Source organism: Aspergillus eucalypticola (genome assembly GCF_003184535.1).
Source record: "Aspergillus eucalypticola CBS 122712 chromosome Unknown BO83scaffold_3, whole genome shotgun sequence".
NCBI classification, from domain to species: Eukaryota; Fungi; Ascomycota; class Eurotiomycetes; order Eurotiales; family Aspergillaceae; genus Aspergillus; species Aspergillus eucalypticola.
In genome coordinates, this window is record NW_020290277.1 from 694,513 (window position 1) to 716,021 (window position 21,509).

Below are 21,509 nucleotides of genomic sequence, written 5' to 3' on the forward strand. Positions count from 1 at the left end.
CCCGCCGGTAGTTGGCATGTCGAATCATCGCCACGAAATTATGCTAGATACTGGCGGATGGAACAGAGGGCTGCATTAGCCTAAATGCGAGATAGCACCAGCATGACCAGACTTTGGGCTGGTCGCAACAAAGTGTTAGCCACTAGATGCATACCGGCTATTCGTTCGCTTGGACCTTACCTTATTATTTCCCACCCGTACAATCGTCTTGTGGCTTGCTTTGAGCTTGTCATGGGTCCAATAGCAGGCGTTGCCGCATATCTACTTCTTCACTTCTCCAAGTTCTTAGTCTCTTGCCTCTGCACCCAGGCAGGATGTCCTACGGGGATAAGCCTACCGTACACTGTATACTCTATCTCATCGCTGCCCTCGGGCCCTATCTTCACAGCGACATGAAAGTCCGTTGATATGAGATGCCGGAAGAAGCCAAGCCGGCAGTATCCCGTTATAAAAGGGAAGAATGGCCACTTCCCAGTGGCATCGGGAACAGTCTCTAAAACCCTTTCAAAATTCATTCTTCAAGGGACCCGGCAACCTTTGAGTGCCTGATAGCAGTGTCATGACTCGCTATAGGACAGAGACCTCCCACGATGCAGACGTTGAGGAATATGCGGGGGACCCTACATTGCGCGACGACGGCATTTCCAAGAAGCCCGTGGCCAGTGCAGATGCCCTAGACATTGCCCTTGGCGACAGCAGCAATGTTGAATTTACTATCGACTCGGACAACTCTCCATACCTGGAAGTGCGAGCCAATGTTCCAAACACCGATGACCCTACGTTACCAGTTAACACATTTCGGATGTGGTTTTTGGGGGTTGTCTTCACCCTTGTAGGTACCCAAGAGACATATAATTGTATCTAGCACACTGACTCTATTCAAAGCTTGGTACAGGCGTCAATCAATTCTTCTCTATGCGATATCCTAGTGTGACAATTACTTCATTGGTAGCGCAGCTGCTTAGTTACCCCGTGGGGTGTTTCTTTGCCAAAGCCCTGCCTATCATGAAGGTACGCTTGTTTGGGCGCTGGGACTTGAACATAAATCCGGACCACCACTTCAATATTAAAGAGCATGCGGTGATCACGATCATGTCTAACCTCAGTTTCAACCAATCTTGGGTGAGTTGTCTCAAGTCACAGAGTGGCCAGAGTGGGTAGGAGACACTGACATATGTGGTAGGCAAGTGCGATTATCCAGGCACAAAAGGTGTATCTCAAGATGTCAACACCTGTAGGGTATCAGATCTTGCTATCGCTGTCGATGCAGTTGTTTGGTCTTGGGCTTGCTGGGCTGTCATACAGATACATCATTGAGCCGCCTCAAATGGTAAGTGTGGGGAGGACAAACTCTGGGAAGATCTACACTAACCAGATCCGCTCAGATTTGGCCTTCGACACTGGCAAACGCAGCCCTCTTTCAAACACTGCACAGTGGAGCGAACCCAATCGCCGACGGCTGGAAAATCTCGCGATACCGGTTCTTCCTTATTGTCTGCATTGGAAGTTTCTGCTGGTATTGGTTTCCTGGATATATTTTTACTGGACTGAGTACCTTTGCCTTCATTTGCTGGGCAGCTCCTAGTATGTTGGGATATATCCTGACTCGAAAGAAGGGCTCCGAACTAACATGATATCTAGACAATAAGGTCGTCAACAATCTCTTCGGTATGACCACGGGTCTAGGATATATGCCCACGACATTTGATTGGAGCCAGATTGCGTATAACACATCTCCCTTGACCATCCCGTACTGGGCGCAGGCCAATGTCTTTGCGGGTTGGTTTCTGATATACGCCGTGGCGGCCCCAATCCTTTACTATACCAACACGTGGTATACAGCGTATCTCCCTCTCACGAGCTCTGATGCATATGGCAATACGGGAGGTATTTACGACTCGAGTCGTATCCTGAACAGCGAAGGAGTCTTTGATGAGGACAAGTACAAAGCGTATAGCCCCCTTTTCCTGCCTGTGACCTTCTCCTTGAGTTACGGCGTAGGTTTTGCAGTCCTGACGTGTTTGATCACGCACGTGCTTCTTTATCATACGAAAGATATCATTCAGACTTTCCGGGGAGAGAACAAAAAGGATATCCATGCCAGGCTACTTTCCCAGTACCCTGATGTACCATGGTGGTGGTACGGTGCCTTGACTGTAAGCCTTACCTCCCTCTGATTCGAACAAGCTGACAGTAAAGGTTATTATCGTTGCTCTTGCGATCATGACGCAGTATGTCTGGCATACGGGGCTTCCGTTCTGGGGCTTGTTCATCACGTTGGCTCTGGCAGCGATTTATGTGATCCCAGTTGGAACAGTATATGCTGTGGCAAACCTTAACAGTAACTGTCTGACCGTTCTGGGAGAGATTGTATCCGGCTATCTGCTGAAAGGGAAACCGCTCGTTCTTCTGATATTCAAGGTGAGGTCTCAGGTCAGGACATCTCATCTGCGAAGTCGTAATTGACAAATGATAGTTTTATGCGTACACTGGGCTGAGCCAAGCCATGTATTACGGCGCAGACATGAAGGTCGGTTGATTGTGCGAACGCATTTGAGAAGTCTCCCTGCTGAGGCATATTTCTAGCTTGGAATGTATATGAAGATCCCACGGCGAACACTATTCGTTGCCCAGCTGGTTGCCTGCATTTTGGGAACTTTGACGCAGAGTGAGTGAAAACCGTATATTCGTGTTTTGGCTGCGACCGCTGACTTGGACAGACGGGGTCCTGCTCTGGATGCTTGGAAATGTGCAAGACGTGTGCTCGGAGGACCAAGCGGACAACTTTACCTGTCCGCAGGGTCGGGTCAACTACAACAGTGCCGTTCTATGGGGAGGTATGGCCACTCTGTCGCTTCCTTTGGCTTGCGCGGTATTCCACTGACGATGATACAGCTATTGGACCTACCAGGCTATACAATATCGGAAAGATTTATTCCGGTCTGCTGCACTTTTTCTGGATCGGAGCACTGCTCCCTATCATTACCTTTGCCTTGCGCAAGAAGTACCCCAAGTCCCGGTTTCTGGATGCCATCCACTGGCCGATTTTCTTTGCTGGCACGGGTAACTTGCCTCCTGCTGTACGGAAAACCCCCTTGTCAAGAGTAATTTTCTATGCTAATTGTTGGCGGTAGACCGGTATTAACTACTCTACGGCATTTGTTGTCAGTCTGATCTTTAACAAGGTGAGTCATCTATCTTCACGTTATGTTGAAGTGCGACATTCTGACCGCCTATAGATCATCAAAGGTCGCAGGCCTCACTGGTGGGCCAAGTACAATTATGTGCTGTCTGCAGCATTAGATTCAGGAGTTGCCGTTGGAGCCATTGTGATCTTCTTCGCGTTGACGTTCCCGGGAATTACCTTCAACTGGTGGGGTAACACGGTCAATAGTGGGACGGTGGATAGCAAGGGCACGCCGTGGCTGGAGTTGAAGGGGAATGAGACTTTTGGGCCGGCGACATGGTCGTAGGACTCGGAGGAAATCATGAAGAATACAGGGGCTATCGGGTGTATGGGAACTGGGTAACGTTGCCTTACTGGTTTCTGTGAGGTGTTATATGGTACTTATGAAGCTATGCATGGTTTTTTTCCCAAAACGTTGGGTTGATCGATTGATTCTGTTAAACTTTGGTCGAGCCTCAGAAATGCTGCTGGAGGCGATACCCTCTACGCAGATTGCTATAGAAAGCCATGATTCAGCGTGCGTATAAACAATGAATATAGTCTGCAGAATATGTCTGTCCCATAACTTCATGATGAATTGCGATCACAAAAGAACTTTCCATGTCCTATGCAGACCCTTCCTAGTATGCTCCTAACTGGTACTACTGGATATATATATTCAGTCCTCTCAGTCCTTCTTTGATATGGTTTATGGTAGCCGTTGGACTCCCACCTAGTATCCTGTATTATAGATTTAAATGTGTCTTTACGCCGTCATGAGATGTCTCTGCAATGTCAGTCAGAGTGGTCAATACCACTAACTCATTCATTCCTACACCACTCCTTCCCTCTTCTAAGAAAAGAGCAAACAAAAGAAATAAAGGAAAAAAATGAAGGTTATCTTTTTCAAGGCCCGAGCCGCGGATCGAACGCGGGACCTCTCGCAGATATGCTTGGGTTTGTATCCCTAAGCGAGAATCATACCACTAGACCACCCGGGCTTGATGGAAAGAATAACCAATGACCTACGCAGGACTCGAACCTGCAATCTCTTGATCCGTAGTCAAGCGCCTTACCATTGGGCCAGCAGGCCATTTGATGGGAAATGGCCGCACTTTACGGCTCTAAGAGCTGAAGATCTGCTGGTCTGCCCTATAAATACATTCTCTATCGGAGCGGAATAATTCATAATTCCTGTTATCGAAAATACCCCAAGTGTAGTCAGGCATTAGTCATTATTAACTATCAGCGCCATGATCCCCTCGGGGGTGGTGATAACCAACTATCTAAGTCACTAGTCATAGTCTCGATAAGCCTTGCAGCCTCTTCAGATTAAGCCACGGCAGCTCTTATCCGGTCAGCTCGCCAGGCCAATCCGAGTGCTCACTACAGGGATCTTCTCAAGCCCACCGTTGCCCCTCTTGGATTCACCGTTCGGGGCTGTCTGCTGTGATCTCGCCACGGCTGGTGGTGGCCTCGACGCCGAGAGTGCACCTCTCCCTCCGAGCGAGGAGTTTCATTGCTCTTTCGCTCCTGCAACCCGGAGCCAGAAGGTTTCCTCCCCCTTCTATTACTCTGGACCTTTGCTCGGCCATGTAAAGACCCCCCTCCCCTTAGTCGGATGCCGCGCAAGAAGGCTGCAGACCGCGTGGGTCCGGTCAAGACCCGAAGCCGCAGTGGCTGTAAAGAATGCCGCGCCAGTCGAGTCCGCTGCGATCTGAAGAAGCCGATCTGCACCAGATGTCTTGAGAAGGGCTTAGTATGCTCGACCCAACTCGTTCTCAAGTGGGAGTCCGAGTTCGTTAGCCGCGGCTTGGCTTTTGGTAGAGCCGGCGTTTGGAGTAAGGCTCGGGCTGCCGGCGGACTTCCTCCTCCTCCTGGAAAGTCTTCGGCTGCGTTCCTCCTTCGCGATCAGGAATGGTGTCCTATTCCGCTTATCGAGTCGTGGGGATTTGTCAATAGTGGGGTGTCGACTTTTGAACAGCCTTATGAGGTTAATGTTGCTTGTGATGAGCTGAATGCCCTTGTTGTCCGGGACAAGGGGAAGAGCCCGGCGCTGGATGACCTGTTGGATGAGAATGCAGACTGGTCTTTATCACCATCGTCGTTGTCGTCTCCATCCTCGATACGTGAGCTCTCCGACTACTGCTCGCCTGTCCCACTTGTCTCCCCGCACCTGGCCCCGCCTTTGTCGATGTTCCCCAGTCTATCGGACTCCAATCAGGGTCGCCTCTTTGATTACTATCTCCAACAAGTGTGTCCCCGGACCACCGCTAGCTCGAAGCTATCTTCCCCTTTCGCCTCCATCATCCTCCCCTTTTGCATGTCCGCATCTCCAATTCTTTTCAAAGCCATCCAAGCTCTCGGGGCATGTCACTGGTCCCGCTTCGACTCAACCTACAGCGTGATTGGGCTCCGTCTCAAGTCCGAAGCCCTACGGGGCCTCCGCTACCGCCTCTCAACGGAAGGCTCACTCCTCTGCTCCGCAGACCCTGAGGTCCTGGCAATCATGATGATGCTATGTCTCTACGAGATCGTCGACAACTGCGACCAGCGCTGGACGATTCACCTAAAAGGCGCCAAAGAATTGATCCGCATCCGCCGACAAAAACAACAACTCACTCCTTCTCGACCTCGCCAATCCCTCGACCCCGTCTCCGCCTTCGCGGAACTCTTCTTTGCCTTCCAAGACGTCATGGGCCGCACCGCCTGCGGTGAAGAAGTCCTCTTCGGAACAGACTACTGGCAAGAAAACAACCGCCACATTGACCTCTGGATGGGTTGCAGCCCGGAGCTAGTCTCCATCCTCTCCTCCATCACAGAATTGAGCCGAACAAGACGCCAACTGGCATCTGAAGCTGCTCGCAAAGCATTCTCGCAACGCGCCGCCTCCCTAGGCCGCAGACTCGAGAACCTTGTCCAGGAAACAACCGAAGATGACGACAATAACGACGACGGAAGCCTCCGCTCCGCCGCTGAACTGAAACGCCTAGCAGCTGTGCTATACCTTCACTGTGCACTATACGGCGCATCACCATCCACACCACTGGTAATCAGCTACGTCCGACGCATCCTGCGCCTCGTATCTCACCTGCTTGACTCTGGCTCCCTCGTCAGCATGACCTGGCCTGTCTTCGTAGCGGCCGTTGAGCTGGACCCACTTCACGACGAAGTCTGGCGTGATGATATCGGTAAGAGCGTGGTATATGGCCGGCCGTTGGTGTTGCGTGCGTTGGCAGCCATGGCTGAGTCGAGTGTTTCGAACGTGGCAAGGACGAGAGCTGTCATCGTGAAGATATGGCAGGCCAGGGATAGTGATATGCTGAAGGGCTCGCCGGTGGATGCGGCGGATGATAGTGTTGCGGGGTGTAATGATTGGGAGTGGTATGTTGCACCGATTAGTACGGCGATGAGTTTGGCTTGAGACGCCTTGCTGGAAAATTGAGGTAATGTCGAATGTACGGGACATCCCTGACATATGCTATGCATCTGCGGTGGATAGAAAAAAGAGGACATAGCGCTTTGTTTTGATCACTTGAATGACTATATGAATTGGAAGGTTTTTGTAGAATTAGGGATACTGGTTTTGGGATTGTGTTTGGTTTCAATGTATAGTGACTTGACTCAGATTGATATATTCGTTTTTTTTCCCCCTCCTGTCTCCTTCTCCGTAACGGCATAAAGATGCCCAATTGACTTTTGATATTGGAAAAAGAGCGGCCCCCATAAAATAACATTCCCGAATCTCGCGTAGATCGTATCCTTACAGTAGATATAGCGTTCATCAAGACGTACAAACATAAGCACATAGGTATATACGAAGCGCAAGCAGCATCAGATTATGCGCATACTTCCTCCAAGCCCCCAAACTAAGCATCACAAAACACCATTGACTGTGTCCTCGTGACGCGCATCGAAATTACTACCGCTTGCAGGAAGGGTAATAAGAGTGTTCTACATCAACCGGTGTCAGCAGATATACATCGAACCATGACCAGATGCCCTGACTTCTATCGCTGCACCATCCTTGGTCGTGGCTCGTGATGTTGAACTGGACTGCAGTGACTCCGCGCGGAAGGGGAGGCGAGATGAGGTACATTGCTGTCCATGGGTGAGAAGTCATGAATTCACTGCGTGGTGATAGGAGCAGAATCTCCGATCGGCTGCCGTGTGGAATGAAATTTAACGATTCACGGGAGATGTCATGGTTGATGGAAGCCTGGGTCCTTGATTGATCGTATAATCCACTGGACAAAGGTTTTGGTGGGTGGAAGCTGAGTAGTGCGTTGGTGAGCTTTTGAGAGAGGAGGTGAAGTGAAGAGCCCTGGGGGGTGGGTTTACCTTACTCATAAGCGTTCCTTTCAGCCTTGTCTTGCAGCAGGAACCAACCTGGTACTGACAGGAATCCTCAAATAGCGGCGAATTTATTGGACGCCCCACGTACTGTACTGAGACACCACCTATCATTGTGTGGATGGAGGATAAATCCCGCATTTTGTACGCATAGCCTTGAGTTATGGAAGTCTAACGGGTACTAATCGGCGCTTCATTGGTTGCGTTTTGACTTGATATGGAGCAGAGCTATGAGATAAATACACGATTCCCAAGCTTGATTAAATTCCATCCAATTTAGGAATATATGCAGACGATAGAATTATTGACCTCTTTGTAGAGGGAAATGAGGTAACTGTAATATACTTCAATATATATGATTCGCCAGGTCGGATATCACCGAGGGTTCAGTCCTCAACAAGAAGATATTAATAGTCACCAAACGCACCTGAGCAAAGTTTCTGATATTGATCACTAATTGACATTTATTTTGTCTCGCACGCCATCTACTTCATTCGACCCTCATTGGTATTGATATTACAACCAAGCTTATTTGCCAGCCAAAGAAGGATTGTCGTCCGACCTGAGTCTGCCTCTCATAGGAATTACACGGTAGCTATCAAGTAAATTATTTAGTCAATCCGTCAGTCCGTCAGTCCGTCAATCCATAAGATAGTCATCACAACGACATGCATCTAAAGCATAAGCATACTGCCGAAGAAAATCAAATAGTTGCGTGCGACGCCGAAATACGTAACGATATCCATCCTCGTGTTGTGCATCTTTAAAGTAGAACACATCGCTGATAGGCTGCTTGAAGACGAAGGCGCAATGCCCCACCACTTGAAGTTCAGGGGGGCCTTCGGGTCCAAATGCCCATGCCAGGAACTGACGAAACGATGGCAGCTTATTATTGATGATATCATCCGAACAGTCGGATTTTTTCAAGTATGACTGATCGTAACATTCTTTGCACCGTCTCAGATGGAGAACGCGAATATTTGCTTTGATACCTGGCGAGGTCAGAATAGACTTCTAAAGATATGGTCTATGTATTAGTGATTGCAATAGCATTTGAGGATTTAAATGATAGGTGAAGCGTACCAGGGTGTTAAAATCATTGCTGGATGTGCCCAAAAACACAAGATTGGGACTAACGGATGGGTTTTGGTCAGCACCCGCCAATTGCTCAAGAAAACCGGTTGCACCCGAGTAAAGACCATCTTCCTCGGACTGGTATGCATCAATATTTATCTGCTGGAATACGAGCTTTCTCAATGTTTTCTTGTGAGTAAACACAGAAGGCCATACAGGGACTGGGCTTATAGAACCAGTGACAAAGATGTACAACTCTTCTAGCCCCTCGAATGATTTAAGGAAAGCTGGTATTGCAAGAATACTATCTTCTTCAGTTCGTTCCGTATACGTCTCCAGTGTCAAAGACTTCAAGGCGATCCTGGATCCAGAATTGGTTAAATTGAGTAAGGCATACTCCCAGGATGTGCATGAACGCAGACTCAAGGATTGAAGTGAGGAGATGTTGAAGATAGATGAAAGCACGTGGGATATCGGTGTCAGATCCAAGTAAGACAATGAAAGATATCGAATAACGGGAAATCGAAAGGCTGTTCTCCAATCATGCATGTCCAAGATCTCTTTGGCAAGCATTGATTGTATGGATTGCGTTACTTCATCACTAGATATACTTGTGACTCCCAAGTTCATTCGGGTAAGGTGGAACGCATTCGACTTCAGTGCTAGACACAGTTCACGAACATGACGTTCATAAGATAGGTCAGGCCATGAGATGGTTCTTAAACACGCAAACTTTGATAGCAAGATATCACTGCCGCCAGCGGCACAACAGCTACCTGTTCTTAGATGAATAGCTACAAGCTTGCGCTGATTTAGTATAAGATATCCAGAGTCACCGAGAAATTTGCTAGGTAAGCATGTGCCAATGTTCCAGCTGTGGTATAATGTTTTTATGTTAGCCGGTCTTACTTTGCAGATAACCTGTGCTATAAGCTTACCTAAATCTTTGTAGCCTATCCGCCGGACATCTTGAAAACACATGCAATAACTTGGAAGACAGATAGCGTATTTCATCCCTTCTTAATCTAGCTTCTTTGTAATCGTCCGGATCGTCTTGCTCCAATATCCTATAGCTGTGGTGACACCCCCACCAAGGCCAGAAGCGGTTTTCCTGAATCTCGATATCTCTCATGTGCACTAGCGAGTCAACTGGGAAAGCAGGTGCTCGGAGTAGGGAGTCAACATGGTGCCATGTCTCGCTGATTCCAGGTCTATCGGATATTAAAGTTACAGACTTGTACAGAAGTGGAACTGCAATAGCGTAGAGGTGCTTGGAAACACGGCATATGTTGTTGAGATCATGGCGGGTTATGTACTGTGATAAGTCAGCCGGCTTCGGAAAAGGCCAATTCAGGCCGTTAGGCGCAGATTTCACTTACTTCTAGTGTTATGAGAAGAACCTCAGGGGGTAGTCTGTCAAGCATATTGACATTGATGATAACTAGCGCTATTCTTAGAGTAAAGTTGTCCTTGTCAGATTGGGTGAAGTCAGGACAAGAGGGGTTAGTAACTAACAGTCGAGGTGCAGTATTTGAATCTAAGGCTGCGCAGGTTTCAAAACACAAGGTGAGAACGCGTAGCCAAAATATTCTGAGGTTTCATGAGACGTATAAGACTGATCAAGCTCGGGGAAGATTCCACCACAGTAGATTATGAGTAGTGAATCAACACTCGATATTCACTCCAGTCTGAAGAATTTCCGAATCACCTGATGCAGTGTTCGCCTTGATCCGAGGCGTCGGATGCGCAGTTCAGTCTAATAGAAAGATATGAAAGACGTGCAGAAGTGTGTTTATTTTTATGTTTCTGATAATGTTGATGATCTAAATACATGCAGTAAAACGGGTGAAGGAGATGTTGTGTTCGACCTCCCTCCCAAAGGGGAAGATGCCCGTGGCAGCTGACCCCATGCTATATCTTGTGGCCTCTTTATAGCTCACGATCAGAACCTATAAAGCACACTCATTTAGCGGATGAATGCGAATAATTGACTTCTTCGATGGTTATGTGATCTGAACAGTGTAGAAAACTACGTTGTATAACATACTATTTTGGTAGAACTGCAACAAGAGGCTTCTAATATGGGATTATATAACCATAGATGGAACAAACTACTGTAATAGATATTTAGTACTAAAGTGCAGTTGATCATGGCTCATGACTTTGGACTGTTTCTCTTTTTCTGGCCTTTCCTCTCGTCACGGGGAACACGATGAGGATGGAAAGGGTTAGTACTATGAAGAGAATAGAGTCTTCGCTTACCATTACATTCGCGTTTGTGATGGCAAAGAACTGTACACGACTGGCCATTGCAACACCAGTAGTCAAAGAAGCCCCAAGAACTAAAACACACTTGTTCCGCCGGTCTGGATACCGGCTCTTTACCCAATTACCGAAGACCTACGCAGCATGGAGGATTGCCAGAACATGGAAAGGTTGGTAGAGGCCCAGAGAATACCACCAGGCACTGTCAGACTTTGTTAACCAGATATTGTTGGACATCTTTCCCCAAGGAACCATGGCAATGGCCAGAGGGCACCAGCATGTCAACGGAGGTTTATCTTCTCGCTAGGGGTTAATTAGTCTTACTAGCCTAGAGGTTGGCTGCTGAGCCGACAGTTTATCCCATATCGACCGAGACAGATGCGTTGGACATCATTGCTACTATGACTTTGCAGTATCCAGGATTTTGATAATTTACTTCAAGTCCATTTTGCTAGAGTATGCTTCCACATTTCTTTGCTTATAACTAAGCTAACCCCAAGTCCGCCAAAACCCGGTGCCCTTATCTCCATATCTAATCTTTATCTCTGAATGGACATCGAACCTATTTATTGCTTGTCACTAAAGCTCCTGACCGGTTTGCGGCCGTCTGGCACCTTCCTGGTAATCCAACCTGTGGCAAGACAATCAATAGATAATTCTTATCATGGCGGAAGGAAGTTACTATACATCGCCTCATAAATAGTGCCACTCTCAAACAAAGCCCGAAAAAAAAGAGGCCTGCAGAAACCAATAATAGAACACTAGAGGCTCCATCAAGGCTAGCATAGAGGTTCTTGACCTGGACCAAGATATGTACCAACTTCTCGTGCCTAAAACACATGAGACCTGTCACAAAATGAGTCGCTAAGTCAGACACGGAGAGAACATTTTGAATCACTATACCTCGCCATAGAAGTGCCAACACAAGAAGACTGGCACCACAGAGATAGAGGATAAGAGAAAGGTGAAAAGCAATCTTCTGTCCTCTACTGAAACCAGCGGACCTTTGCTTCGCAAAGGCTGCTGGGCCCCCTAACGTAAGGGCGAAGATTGCGAATGCGGTGATCAGATCAAACATATCAGGCAAGACAGTGTGAATAATGGTGACACCGATTTTTGATAGTAGTAACTGTATGTAATGTATGCGTGATGGACATCAACGTGAACACGATATAGGGTTCTGAATATTTCGTACTGGGTTGTACCCAAGGTTGCACGTGCAAATTTAATCCAAAATTTGCTCCTGATATCCCATATTAATTTTTCGCGCTGACTGGAAGTGCGTAAAATGGCAACCTAGCGGTTTCCACCCCACCAGTCCTTATCTACAGAGTTAGTGGGTCTTAGACACGTAAGCTGACTAGACGGCGAGGAGTTTAGATGTTCAAACTTCTGGTTCCTTGCGCTACGTCTTGTATGTAGACTTGACTATATGCTTCCTCGAATATTGATTAGCAATCTGAAGACGTGCTCCTCATTAATAAATACGTAAGGCCCTCAAATTAGACACTGGGCGTAGCCCCAACAATCCTCGTGTAATTTCTGGGAGACAACTTGATGATATAGTACACCATCCTACCAATATCCCAACGGTTTACTGTTGTATCAGACATACCGTTCCTCACGAGAAATTGAAAGACTTCGGTTAATGGAAGTATGTTGATTTGTAGGATAACATTCACAGCACCGACTGTGCGTCGATCCTCTTACTCTACTGAAATTCTAAAACCATGGGGAAGAGTGTCTGAGAAACAATACACCAGACCTCTTGATGGTATGGAGGCTGTAATGAGACAAATATCTATCAGCCACCCGCCTGGTCGCCGAACATACGACGTTGCTGCCGCTGTCAAAGCCCAGACGCGCCTCACTGCAGATGAGCTGATCAAGAAGGGGCGACTAGCCTGGCAGAATCTACGATACAAGCATCCGTTAATGGCAAGCTCTACTGTCGACAGAAACAGGATATACAATGTGCCATACGGCAAGGAATTGGAGGCCTGGACCCAGAAAACATTTAAGTTCATGCCGTGAATGCACAGAAGGTGTACTCAACAGCTTAGGTACAGTGGAAATTCCCATGCTGCTCCATCTCAAGGACCGCAACGAATTTATGTTGAAACTCGCCCACTGTCATTCAGATGCCCAAGGGATAACTCTGTGGTTTCACGACTTTTTGAATGAGCTATCGTGTCCTAATACTGACACTGTCCGATGGAAACCAGGAGAAGAGGTTAAGAACCTCCCTCTTGGGACGTGTGATGCGGTTGATATCCCACGGCTCCCACAATCATGGGTTGAGGATCATCGAGGTTTCTTTCCTAAGAAGCAGCTCAAAGCACCGAGGACCTTAGGCTTAGTGACTGAGCCTGAAGCTTCGCAGCGGCAGTCGGCTTATGAATTCGAAAGACACAGATTCTCGGCCAGAGAGACAAAAACTATCATTGCCGGAGCGAGAAAACTAGGCCTCACGCTTACACCCTTTTCCCACACTGCTATTACATTAGCTGCCAAGAAGAAAGAGAACCTGCCTGATGGCGTCCAGCATAACACATTTTTGGTTTCAAGCCTTCGAGGACAGTGTAAGGGGCCGCCTGAATTGGGTAGTCATGCGGTTGGATTGCGCTTTGGATTATGGCCGATTCAAGTCGGGATTCATGAGTTCTCAAGAACGTCCAAGGCGTTGATGAAGTGCTATTCCTCGTTTAAAAACAATATGACATCGTATGTACCGATCATGACTAACGTCTTGGCTGATAAAACCCTAATGTGGTGAACGATGTCATGTCCACATTCATCATCAGCAATATGGGGGACTGTTCGCCCTACATTCAGGCTTCATATGGCGAGATTGAGCTAGACGATTACTGGGCAATCAACCTTCCGGCCAACTCGTCGGTCTTCTTCATTATTGAGACCCGACTGGGTCAATTGGAGATGAGAGCTTGTTATAACAGCGCTTTCTATGATCCTCCACGAATTAGGTCTTTGATCGACTCAGCATGCAAGATTTTTTTGGATGCCTCTACGTGAGCTTGGCATTTCGAAATTGGCTCCTCACTTTAGTCTCACCGTGTTTCATTTTCCTCTCGTACATAACGAAAGTATAGATTGGACTATGTGAAAAGTGATAACAGGAATGAATTGATATTCAGGGGGAATTCTCATGTCTGACTACTTATGTCACTGTATAATAAGTAGTTGTCTACGAAACCACGCTATGGATGGTGGCATGAAAGCAATACATTTTCTTTCCAAGAGTCATGACACATGTATCGGAAGTCAGAAGACACCGAGCCAGAACAATGACCAGAATCTACATGAAGTTCAGACAACCCCCGACACAAGATCCTCTGGCAGCGCGGCAGCAGCATAACTCTCACTAACCATCGCAGAGACGATACCACAAAATAACCCGCACCCATCCTCTGCAACAGAGACAGGTGTGTCCAACAGCCGTAAGTCTCCAATCCCTCTGGGGTATCATTATACAGCCTCCAGAGTTGGAACAATCAACTTAGCCTCGCCGTCCACACCCGAACCTGGGGACTAATTAGCCAGACGTCATGACCAACCGCAGCTCCGGTCCATACACATTGTCCAATCTGGCTGTCACAGACGTATCGCCTTTGTGACGATCATTTATGGCAATCTTGAAGTCAGACTTGGGCTTCATCATGGCTTTGGTTGCCGGGAAGGTCTACTGGAAGCCAAGACTAGGGGCAGAGAATATCAACTTCGTAGCCGCTAATAGCTAGAGACTTCTATCAGATAGTTTCATGTAGTACAAATAACAAAGTGTTTTCGAGCACCAAAAAACCGAAATAATCATCGTCTAACAGGATGAAACTCTGGTCTCCGTTCGAGTAGATTGATCAAGGGTATGAACAGCGTGTGGTTCGAGTTCGGATCGCTATGATAGGAGGAAACTTCTTCCCAGGTCACCCATTTCCACTGCTCACATTTGTGGGGTTCCAGTAGCTAGAAGAAATGATTAGCTGAGGGTGTATCAACGTAGCGTCGTTCTGGAGAATAAGGCCTTATGTGAGTTATGTTGCAATAACACTAACCTCCGGCTGCGCATCATCCCCCACAACCGTACAGCCCACAAAAACAGTAACATAGTGCTTCCCCTCTTCTTTCATAATATCGTTGGTTGCCGTAAGAAACTGTATGTCGCGGACTTCGAGACCCGTCTCTTCTAAAACTTCACGGGCCGCGCAGTCTTCGAACGACTCGTTGAATTCGAGATGGCCGCCGGGTAGCGCCCAGGTACCTGTGTGGAGGCGTCAGGAATAGAATTGAGCTTACTAGTGCCGTTATGACCAAAACGGATCAATCGACTCTAGTTGGAGTACTACTTACCAGCACCGTGGCTGCTTTTGCGCTGTCCAAGAACTATTTGTCCCTTGGGGTTGGTGACGAAAACACCTACGCCTACTCTGGGATTCATGATGGGAATGATTTGAACGAGCGAATTGATTGAGAAAGGCGTTATAAGTATTATGTCAGTCGCAACCAATTATGCGAATAGGAGAGAGCAGCAATGGCGCTATTCATCCAAAGAGGGATTGTTCATAAGACATTCAGCGTCGGACAAGGTGGGGGTGAGAACTAGAAACCCCAATTGAAAATACCAGGATTGTACTAAATCGCGGGGTTGGGATGTAACCAAACTTGGCTTATCAGAGCCGAGGTTAGCTATTGCAGGTAGTTGAAGATAGTAATCATCCATGCTGTTCGGGTGTCAGATGAGGATGCAATTTACAGGTCCAGAACGGAAGTATTGTACTTTTCATCATGGATGGAAATTGCGCTCACAGAGAGATCTGTTGACGCTAGCCTACATTGGTTGATGCCTGCATGAAGTGGCTTGCAAATACCAAGACTCGTAGTATAAGATCAGAGTTACCACCAAATAATTCGAAGCTTGCGCTAATGTGATTACACAATGAGATCTTCTTATGAGACTCCTCCAGTCAGACAAGAGGTCTAAAATGTATCACATATTAAAGCCCTGGATTCCAGACTCCTCGTTGACCGCAAGGACAGAGTGCTAGGAACTAGCATGTAAGGTCGCTGGTAGACGATAATGCCAGTTACGACCGTTTCTCTGACCGCCAAAAGCGGCAGAACCTAGTCGACCTCGCAGAAAAATGTACGGATATGAGCGGATATGAGCGGATATATTTTTGAACAGTTCCGGAAAAGGCGAGTTGCATTCTGTATAATTTGTGACCGCCCTGTTTGACCGCTCCAGGCCGCGGCAGAATATAATGGTATGTGCATGTGAGCCATTGCGGCCATACGATCTTCACTATGGGGAAGATACCCCGGAATTCAATCATAATTCTTAGAGCGGGTGCGATGCTAGCTCTACACTAAGATACTTAGGCCGTAGAAAGACATTTGGAGTATAACTACTCCGTACTAGTACGAAAATGAGGCCTGAGGCATTAAGACGATCAGGGTCCGCGCGCCAATCATAGGGCGAGTCTAGAGGCGGGGCAGGTGACGTCTGATTGGCCGGAAATGGCGGGCAGGACGTCAAGGGCGTCACCGGACTGGCGGAGGATTGGCCAACCTGAGGCAGGCATGGGCGTGCGGATGGCCTCAACCGCGTCTGGCGCTTTGCTTGACCTTTCCATCATGTGCTGATGTTTATCTTTTGTCTCTCATCCATCCGGACCATAACAATAACTGCCATCCCACGTTCTATCCACGCCACACTGTCTCGACATTCGATCCCTCTCCTTATCGTGAAGTCTACCACCTGAACTAACCGCTCCGGGAGAAATTCGTGAGAACCTCACCATGTCCCATGCGGTCTGATACGCACAACTGCCACCGTGACACGTGTAAAAAGTGGTCTCAGTTGCAAACATGACGTCGTCTAACACCCCTTCAACTCTATCCCATAGCCGGGCTATCCCATTCGCGAGTCGGCTCAGCGAACAACTGTCGCAGCGGACCGGGCAAACCAGTTCAGGCACCGATCCCGACCATGCCGGCGACAGAAACACACCTACACTTGGGCCTCCATTGCGTCCTTCACCGAATACTCGCTCGCTGAGCGATGCGGGAAAACCAGTTTCCGCCATGCCGATCAATCACGATGATTCCCGCCCGCCCAGCAAAGATGACTCCTCCCTCTCCTCCACCCCCGAAACACCCCAGCGGCCGTCCATGCAGAGTCTCTCGTTGAACCTCTCTGCCAGATCCTCCGGACCTTTATCCTTAGCCAATCGTGCCCCGCTTTCCCCGAAGCTCGACTCCTCGGCCATCTACGGCTCGCCGGGCTCCGTGCTGCCCCGTCGTTCCCGAGGCCTGGACTTTTCGCGAGCTTGCACCAATCTCCATCACTCGACCCTTGCAGAAGCTTCCCCGGACTCCTCCCCGACTGTTGGCGGGCGCGGTGTAAATATCCCGCAGCGGCGCGGCTCGCCAGCTTCAGTCTCTGGCCTTCAGTTCTCCACCTCGAACCCCGCCGACAAGGCCACAATTTCGAGCTCGGTATCCAGCGTCAACATGATGGAATCCGATACAAGCAGTAGTGAGGAGGATGACGAACCCATGATTGGCGACCGCGACGACATGATGATCACCAATACACCCCAGGCGAAGCGGTTGGGAGGTGGAATGAGTCCGTTTGCTGTAGGGAACGTGTCCAGCCCGGGAAATGAGTGGATGGGCGGCTATTCGCAAGCAGCCGCGAGTCTCATGAGCTTCCAGCGGGCCCGTTTCCGTAAGGGACGAAGCAGGCACAGCTCTAGCAGTGCGAGTGGCAGTTCCAAGCAGAGTCCGGGTCCTCTCTCACCACCCGTGATGAAGAGTATCGAAGGTCAGAATGGGGGTTACTTTGGCGCAGGTGCCCGACGAGCTAGTCTCAGCATGGGTACGCGGGATTTGCGCCTTTCAGATGTCAGCGACGAGGGTGAGAACCGCGGTGCGCGTGGGCAGAGCCCAAGCACGTCGAACTCCGAGGGCGGGCCTTTGGGGGTAATTCGACGGGCCGTTACCCGTCGTGGGAGCTTACTCGTAAGTACTTTATTCCGATCACATAGGATGCATCTGACTCTGTTAGCCAAAAACGAAAACCTTTGCGCGTATTCGGGCGGCATTGATGGAGGAGTCTGCTCCAATTGATAGCGAGGCCAAGCGAGAAGCGGAAGTTATTCGACAAGTCAAAGAGAACGAACCTGACGTTGAAGCGAAATCGCCGCTGGGTGATTTGTCTGCTCTTGACACATCCACTCCTGTTGCTCACGGGCAAACCCCAGAGGAAATCCCTCCAAAAGCCGGATTGACGACACCGGACGAACCAAAATTCATCGATCAGGCCAACCGAAATTCGGGAGGAGTCGAGTTCTGGAATTCGTTCGACGAGCGCTACCGCACGCCGCCCCCACCCCAACGCCGACATGGAGCTTCATCGGTCTCTGAAGATGACCTTGCTATGGACATCACACCATCTACCACTGTAGGATCAACTACAGAATTTGCTAAACCGAGCGAACGACCCGGCTCGCGCAGTGAAGCATCTCAAGGCGCCCCGGCTGGGTTTGTTGGCGAGTTCAGGAGGAAACGTCGTCGGGATGATGATTTCGATCCGAACCTCTTCAAGCGGCGAGCGGTATCGCCAAGCATGAGCGCACAGAGTAGCCCGGTCATGCCTAATTCACCGGTGGTCAAAGACACGAGTCCCAGCATCTGGGGGCCACCAAGATCGAACCTTGGCTCGCTGTTCCCCGACCGGCCTGTCACCGAAAATGGACCTCGCAATGGTAACAACCATACCGGAACCCTGAAACGAGTAGGACTACATGGGATGAATGAAACCAGCGATGGCTTCATGAACATGAGCATTGAGTAGGTTGGCTGAGCCTGTCTACATCATTATAACTATTACAACATTCTTCGGTATTGACTAAGGATTCAATGCTGTTAGCGGGATCGGTTGAGTTTGGCGTTATCTTTGCATTTATTGGTGCTATACTTGGGACATAGCTTAACTGCATTATAACTAATATTAATAAACATTATACGGCATACTGAAGTGAATGCATCAGAGTTGCTAGTCAGACCTTAGTGATATAGTAAGTAGTGTTGTAGAAATGATATACGGATAGCGGCAGGTCAGGGGCCACGTGCGGGCTCGGCGGGACTCGCGCTAACTCCGTGTTGACATCGGAGCTCCATCTGCTCACCCAGCATCCACTGCCCCTCTATCCTTCGTGCTTAATCCCTTACTAGCTTACCTTTACCCTTTAACATACTCAACTCTGGCAGCTGAGTACGTTCCATAATCAACCATGGCATCCACAACCGAACTCGCATCCTCCTTCATCGAGGGTGCCCCGCCCGGCGAGGTAGGCAGCTACCCCCTCATGCTCCTATACCTGCATGCCCCCGATCATAGCTAACAGCATCTATTAGCTCGCGGACGTTGTCGCAGGTATGCAATGCAATCCAGACCCTTCATTTCAATCGTTGCCACCCTCATTGTACCCTGCACCGAGACCATACTAAGCAGGTCTACAGACGTCAAGGCTCTCACCTCCGACGGTCCCGACATCATCCCCTCCCTCGCACCGGCCTTCGAGCGCTACAATGAGACACAGTTGGCGACCTTGAAGCTTCCAGGCGCGAGCCAGGAGGTAGGCAGCTAGCTTCCTTATGGTGGAGTCGATCGACTGCTCTGACAACCTCTAGGTCCTGATCAGCGAATACAACAAGCTCGAGGGAAACCGTTACTTCGATGTGGAAAGTCAGACGTCGTTTGAGGTGGACCATGTCACGCAGGTGGGTGGACACAAGCCATTGGGAAGATAAGGAATTGACAGGGAATAGGAAGCATCGGCAGCACAGTCATACGTTCTGGAGTCGCAGAATGCGGATTTGATGTACGCTCTTATCCCTTGTAACTGAGTCAATCGCGGGGTGTGATGCTAACAGGATTGCAGCAAATCCCTCCTCAAGTCCCTCTCCGCACACGCCACCGAACACTACCGCACCTGCAGCTACGGCGTCTACCCGATCGAGGACGACACCGCCGTGGCCATTGTCCTCGTTGCGAACCGCTACTCGCCCAATAACTTCTGGTACATTCTCATATTCGGTTCTGGATGATAAATTACTAATCGGTGACAGGAACGGTCGCTTCCGCGCCATTTACACCCTCCCCGTGAACTCTTCTTCGACCACCATCTCCGGCCAAATCAAGGTCGATGTGCACTACTATGAAGACGGCAACGTGGCCCTGAACACCAACAAGCCGGTGAACCTGTCGGTGCAATCCGTGGATGCCAGTTCCATCATCTCGCGCATCGCGGCTGCGGAGCGGGATTACCAGGAGGAGTTGAACCGGGCGTTTGTTAGCACGGCCGAGGGAGTATTCAAGGGGCTGCGGAGACAGTTGCCGATCACACGGCAGAAGGTTGAGTGGGAGAAGGTCGGAGGATACCGGCTGGGACAGGATATTGCGGGAGGACGGTGATTATTGTAGATGTGTAGATTAGCGTTGAACAATTGTGTGAATTTGAAAGTGACATGTCACGTACATCATCCTCGTTGTGATCCTGATGGGGTGAATATGATCGATAAGCGGATACCGAGCCGATATCGCGTACCCGCCATACCAGCAGCCCCTTGGCAAATAGCCTAATTAATTCCTAGTACTTAAGCGCGTCGTTACCCACCGCCGCCAAATAACACATCTACAATAGACTGCATACCCCCGCATATATACCCTCAGAGCAATAGAAAGAAACCAGAATGTTAGACCATTTATACCGCTTTACACGCACCACTCCAGGTCTCGAAAAGACCCTTCGTCTGGTCCAATCCCTCTGCGTGCTCGCCCTGCAAATACCCACTCTGGAAAATGTGTCCATTTCACGATTCAACACCGCCAAGACACAGTTTGCTTTGAGTTAGTTTTCCTTCAATAGTCCTACTAAATACCCACATCCATCATTGGGATCAACGAGTATTGAACATTAAACAGCAAGACGCTTTCTCCGCTTCTTCAACTTCATCGACTGCTTCAACAAGGCATTTGCCTTGCTAGGCAGCCCTTCTTCCGCTCATGGTAATGTCATCAAGACAGTCATTGAGATAAGCAAGTGGTCCTGCTTTGGATGTTACTTCCTCTTAGAAGATTTAACCCTGGTATGTGTCCCATCCCTCATCCAGACCGCAGTCTTATACTAAAGTGTGTGCAAAGTTACACGCAACATCCATCTACCCAAACCCCTACAACAAAGCCATATTAACAGAAGCAAATAAATTCTGGTTCTATGCGCTGGGGTTCTCGATTTTGGAAGCTGCTTATGATGTTACCTTTTCTTCGGCGTCATCTGCGTCTAAGACGAAGAATGAGAAGGAGAAGAAGAAGCAATCTCCTTCCATCAACCGCTTCTCGCTACTGAAAAAGATGCTTTGTGTTGATGCATGTGATCTGCTCATTCCTGGTACCTTTTTGGGGTGGATTGAGATGGGACAGTTGGGGGTCGGGGTTGGGATGGTGGTTAGTACCCTTGTTTCGGGGTGGGATATGTGGAATGCTGTTTGATCTACCGGAGGGGTTAGTGAGGGTATATAGATCTTCAAATCATGGTAGATATAGAGTGGAGGGAACAGGCGATATTCG

At 48.8% G+C, this 21,509-nt stretch overlaps 8 protein-coding genes and 2 non-coding genes across 10 annotated transcripts; 5 read left to right on the forward strand and 5 right to left on the reverse strand.

Moving 5' to 3' along the window:
- Positions 1-512: 512 nt before the first annotated feature.
- optE (small oligopeptide transporter, OPT family) lies at positions 513-3,473 on the forward strand (the record flags this gene model as incomplete). The annotated part of the gene is made up of 12 exons (XM_025536962.1): positions 513-832; positions 886-1,122; positions 1,184-1,330; positions 1,386-1,584; positions 1,642-2,156; positions 2,200-2,421; positions 2,477-2,530; positions 2,587-2,668; positions 2,721-2,837; positions 2,896-3,080; positions 3,135-3,185; positions 3,240-3,473. The coding sequence occupies exons 1-12, from the start codon at positions 560-562 to the stop codon at positions 3,471-3,473; spliced, it is 2,316 nt and encodes a 771-aa protein (XP_025392165.1). The 5' UTR covers positions 513-559.
- A 603-nt stretch (positions 3,474-4,076) lies between these two features.
- On the reverse strand, positions 4,077-4,167 carry BO83DRAFT_t64. The gene has a single exon. It is a non-coding gene; the product is annotated as a tRNA-Pro (tRNA).
- A 20-nt stretch (positions 4,168-4,187) lies between these two features.
- BO83DRAFT_t63 lies at positions 4,188-4,259 on the reverse strand. The gene has a single exon. It is a non-coding gene; the product is annotated as a tRNA-Arg (tRNA).
- Positions 4,260-4,445: 186 nt separating this feature from the next.
- Positions 4,446-6,815, forward strand: BO83DRAFT_374980 (Zn(II)2Cys6 transcription factor). Its single transcript, XM_025530341.1, has one exon. It carries the CDS (start codon positions 4,788-4,790, stop codon positions 6,588-6,590), a length of 1,803 nt encoding a protein of 600 aa, XP_025392166.1. The 5' UTR covers positions 4,446-4,787; the 3' UTR covers positions 6,591-6,815.
- A 1,343-nt stretch (positions 6,816-8,158) lies between these two features.
- On the reverse strand, positions 8,159-10,017 carry BO83DRAFT_454320 (uncharacterized protein; the record flags this gene model as incomplete). The annotated part of the gene is made up of 4 exons (XM_025536963.1): positions 8,159-8,533; positions 8,603-9,467; positions 9,532-9,926; positions 9,973-10,017. The coding sequence occupies 4 exons, from the start codon at positions 10,015-10,017 to the stop codon at positions 8,159-8,161; spliced, it is 1,680 nt and encodes a 559-aa protein (XP_025392167.1).
- Positions 10,018-11,308: 1,291 nt separating this feature from the next.
- BO83DRAFT_374981 (uncharacterized protein) lies at positions 11,309-12,083 on the reverse strand. Its single transcript, XM_025530342.1, has 3 exons — positions 11,762-12,083; positions 11,546-11,704; positions 11,309-11,489 (listed from the first exon to the last, which is right to left on the reverse strand). Exons 1-3 carry the CDS (start codon positions 11,934-11,936, stop codon positions 11,425-11,427), a joined length of 399 nt encoding a protein of 132 aa, XP_025392168.1. The 5' UTR covers positions 11,937-12,083; the 3' UTR covers positions 11,309-11,424.
- A 317-nt stretch (positions 12,084-12,400) lies between these two features.
- BO83DRAFT_454322 (uncharacterized protein) lies at positions 12,401-14,234 on the forward strand (the record flags this gene model as incomplete). The annotated part of the gene is made up of 4 exons (XM_025536964.1): positions 12,401-12,888; positions 12,917-13,582; positions 13,663-13,887; positions 14,060-14,234. The coding sequence occupies exons 1-4, from the start codon at positions 12,515-12,517 to the stop codon at positions 14,232-14,234; spliced, it is 1,440 nt and encodes a 479-aa protein (XP_025392169.1). The 5' UTR covers positions 12,401-12,514.
- Positions 14,235-14,580: 346 nt separating this feature from the next.
- BO83DRAFT_374982 (nucleotide triphosphate diphosphatase NUDT15) lies at positions 14,581-15,598 on the reverse strand. The gene is made up of 3 exons (XM_025530343.1): positions 15,224-15,598; positions 14,929-15,134; positions 14,581-14,839 (listed from the first exon to the last, which is right to left on the reverse strand). The coding sequence occupies exons 1-3, from the start codon at positions 15,309-15,311 to the stop codon at positions 14,687-14,689; spliced, it is 447 nt and encodes a 148-aa protein (XP_025392170.1). The 5' UTR covers positions 15,312-15,598; the 3' UTR covers positions 14,581-14,686.
- A 925-nt stretch (positions 15,599-16,523) lies between these two features.
- BO83DRAFT_414065 (uncharacterized protein) lies at positions 16,524-18,903 on the forward strand. The gene is made up of 2 exons (XM_025534536.1): positions 16,524-17,896; positions 17,943-18,903. The coding sequence occupies exons 1-2, from the start codon at positions 16,742-16,744 to the stop codon at positions 18,729-18,731; spliced, it is 1,944 nt and encodes a 647-aa protein (XP_025392171.1). The 5' UTR covers positions 16,524-16,741; the 3' UTR covers positions 18,732-18,903.
- A 267-nt stretch (positions 18,904-19,170) lies between these two features.
- Positions 19,171-21,431, forward strand: BO83DRAFT_395625 (subunits of heterodimeric actin filament capping protein Capz; the record flags this gene model as incomplete). Its single annotated transcript, XM_025533087.1, has 10 exons — positions 19,171-19,227; positions 19,295-19,313; positions 19,400-19,515; positions 19,571-19,660; positions 19,709-19,761; positions 19,822-19,959; positions 20,009-20,350; position 20,377; positions 20,584-20,778; positions 21,060-21,431. 10 exons carry the CDS (start codon positions 19,171-19,173, stop codon positions 21,429-21,431), a joined length of 1,383 nt encoding a protein of 460 aa, XP_025392172.1.
- Positions 21,432-21,509: the final 78 nt, after the last annotated feature.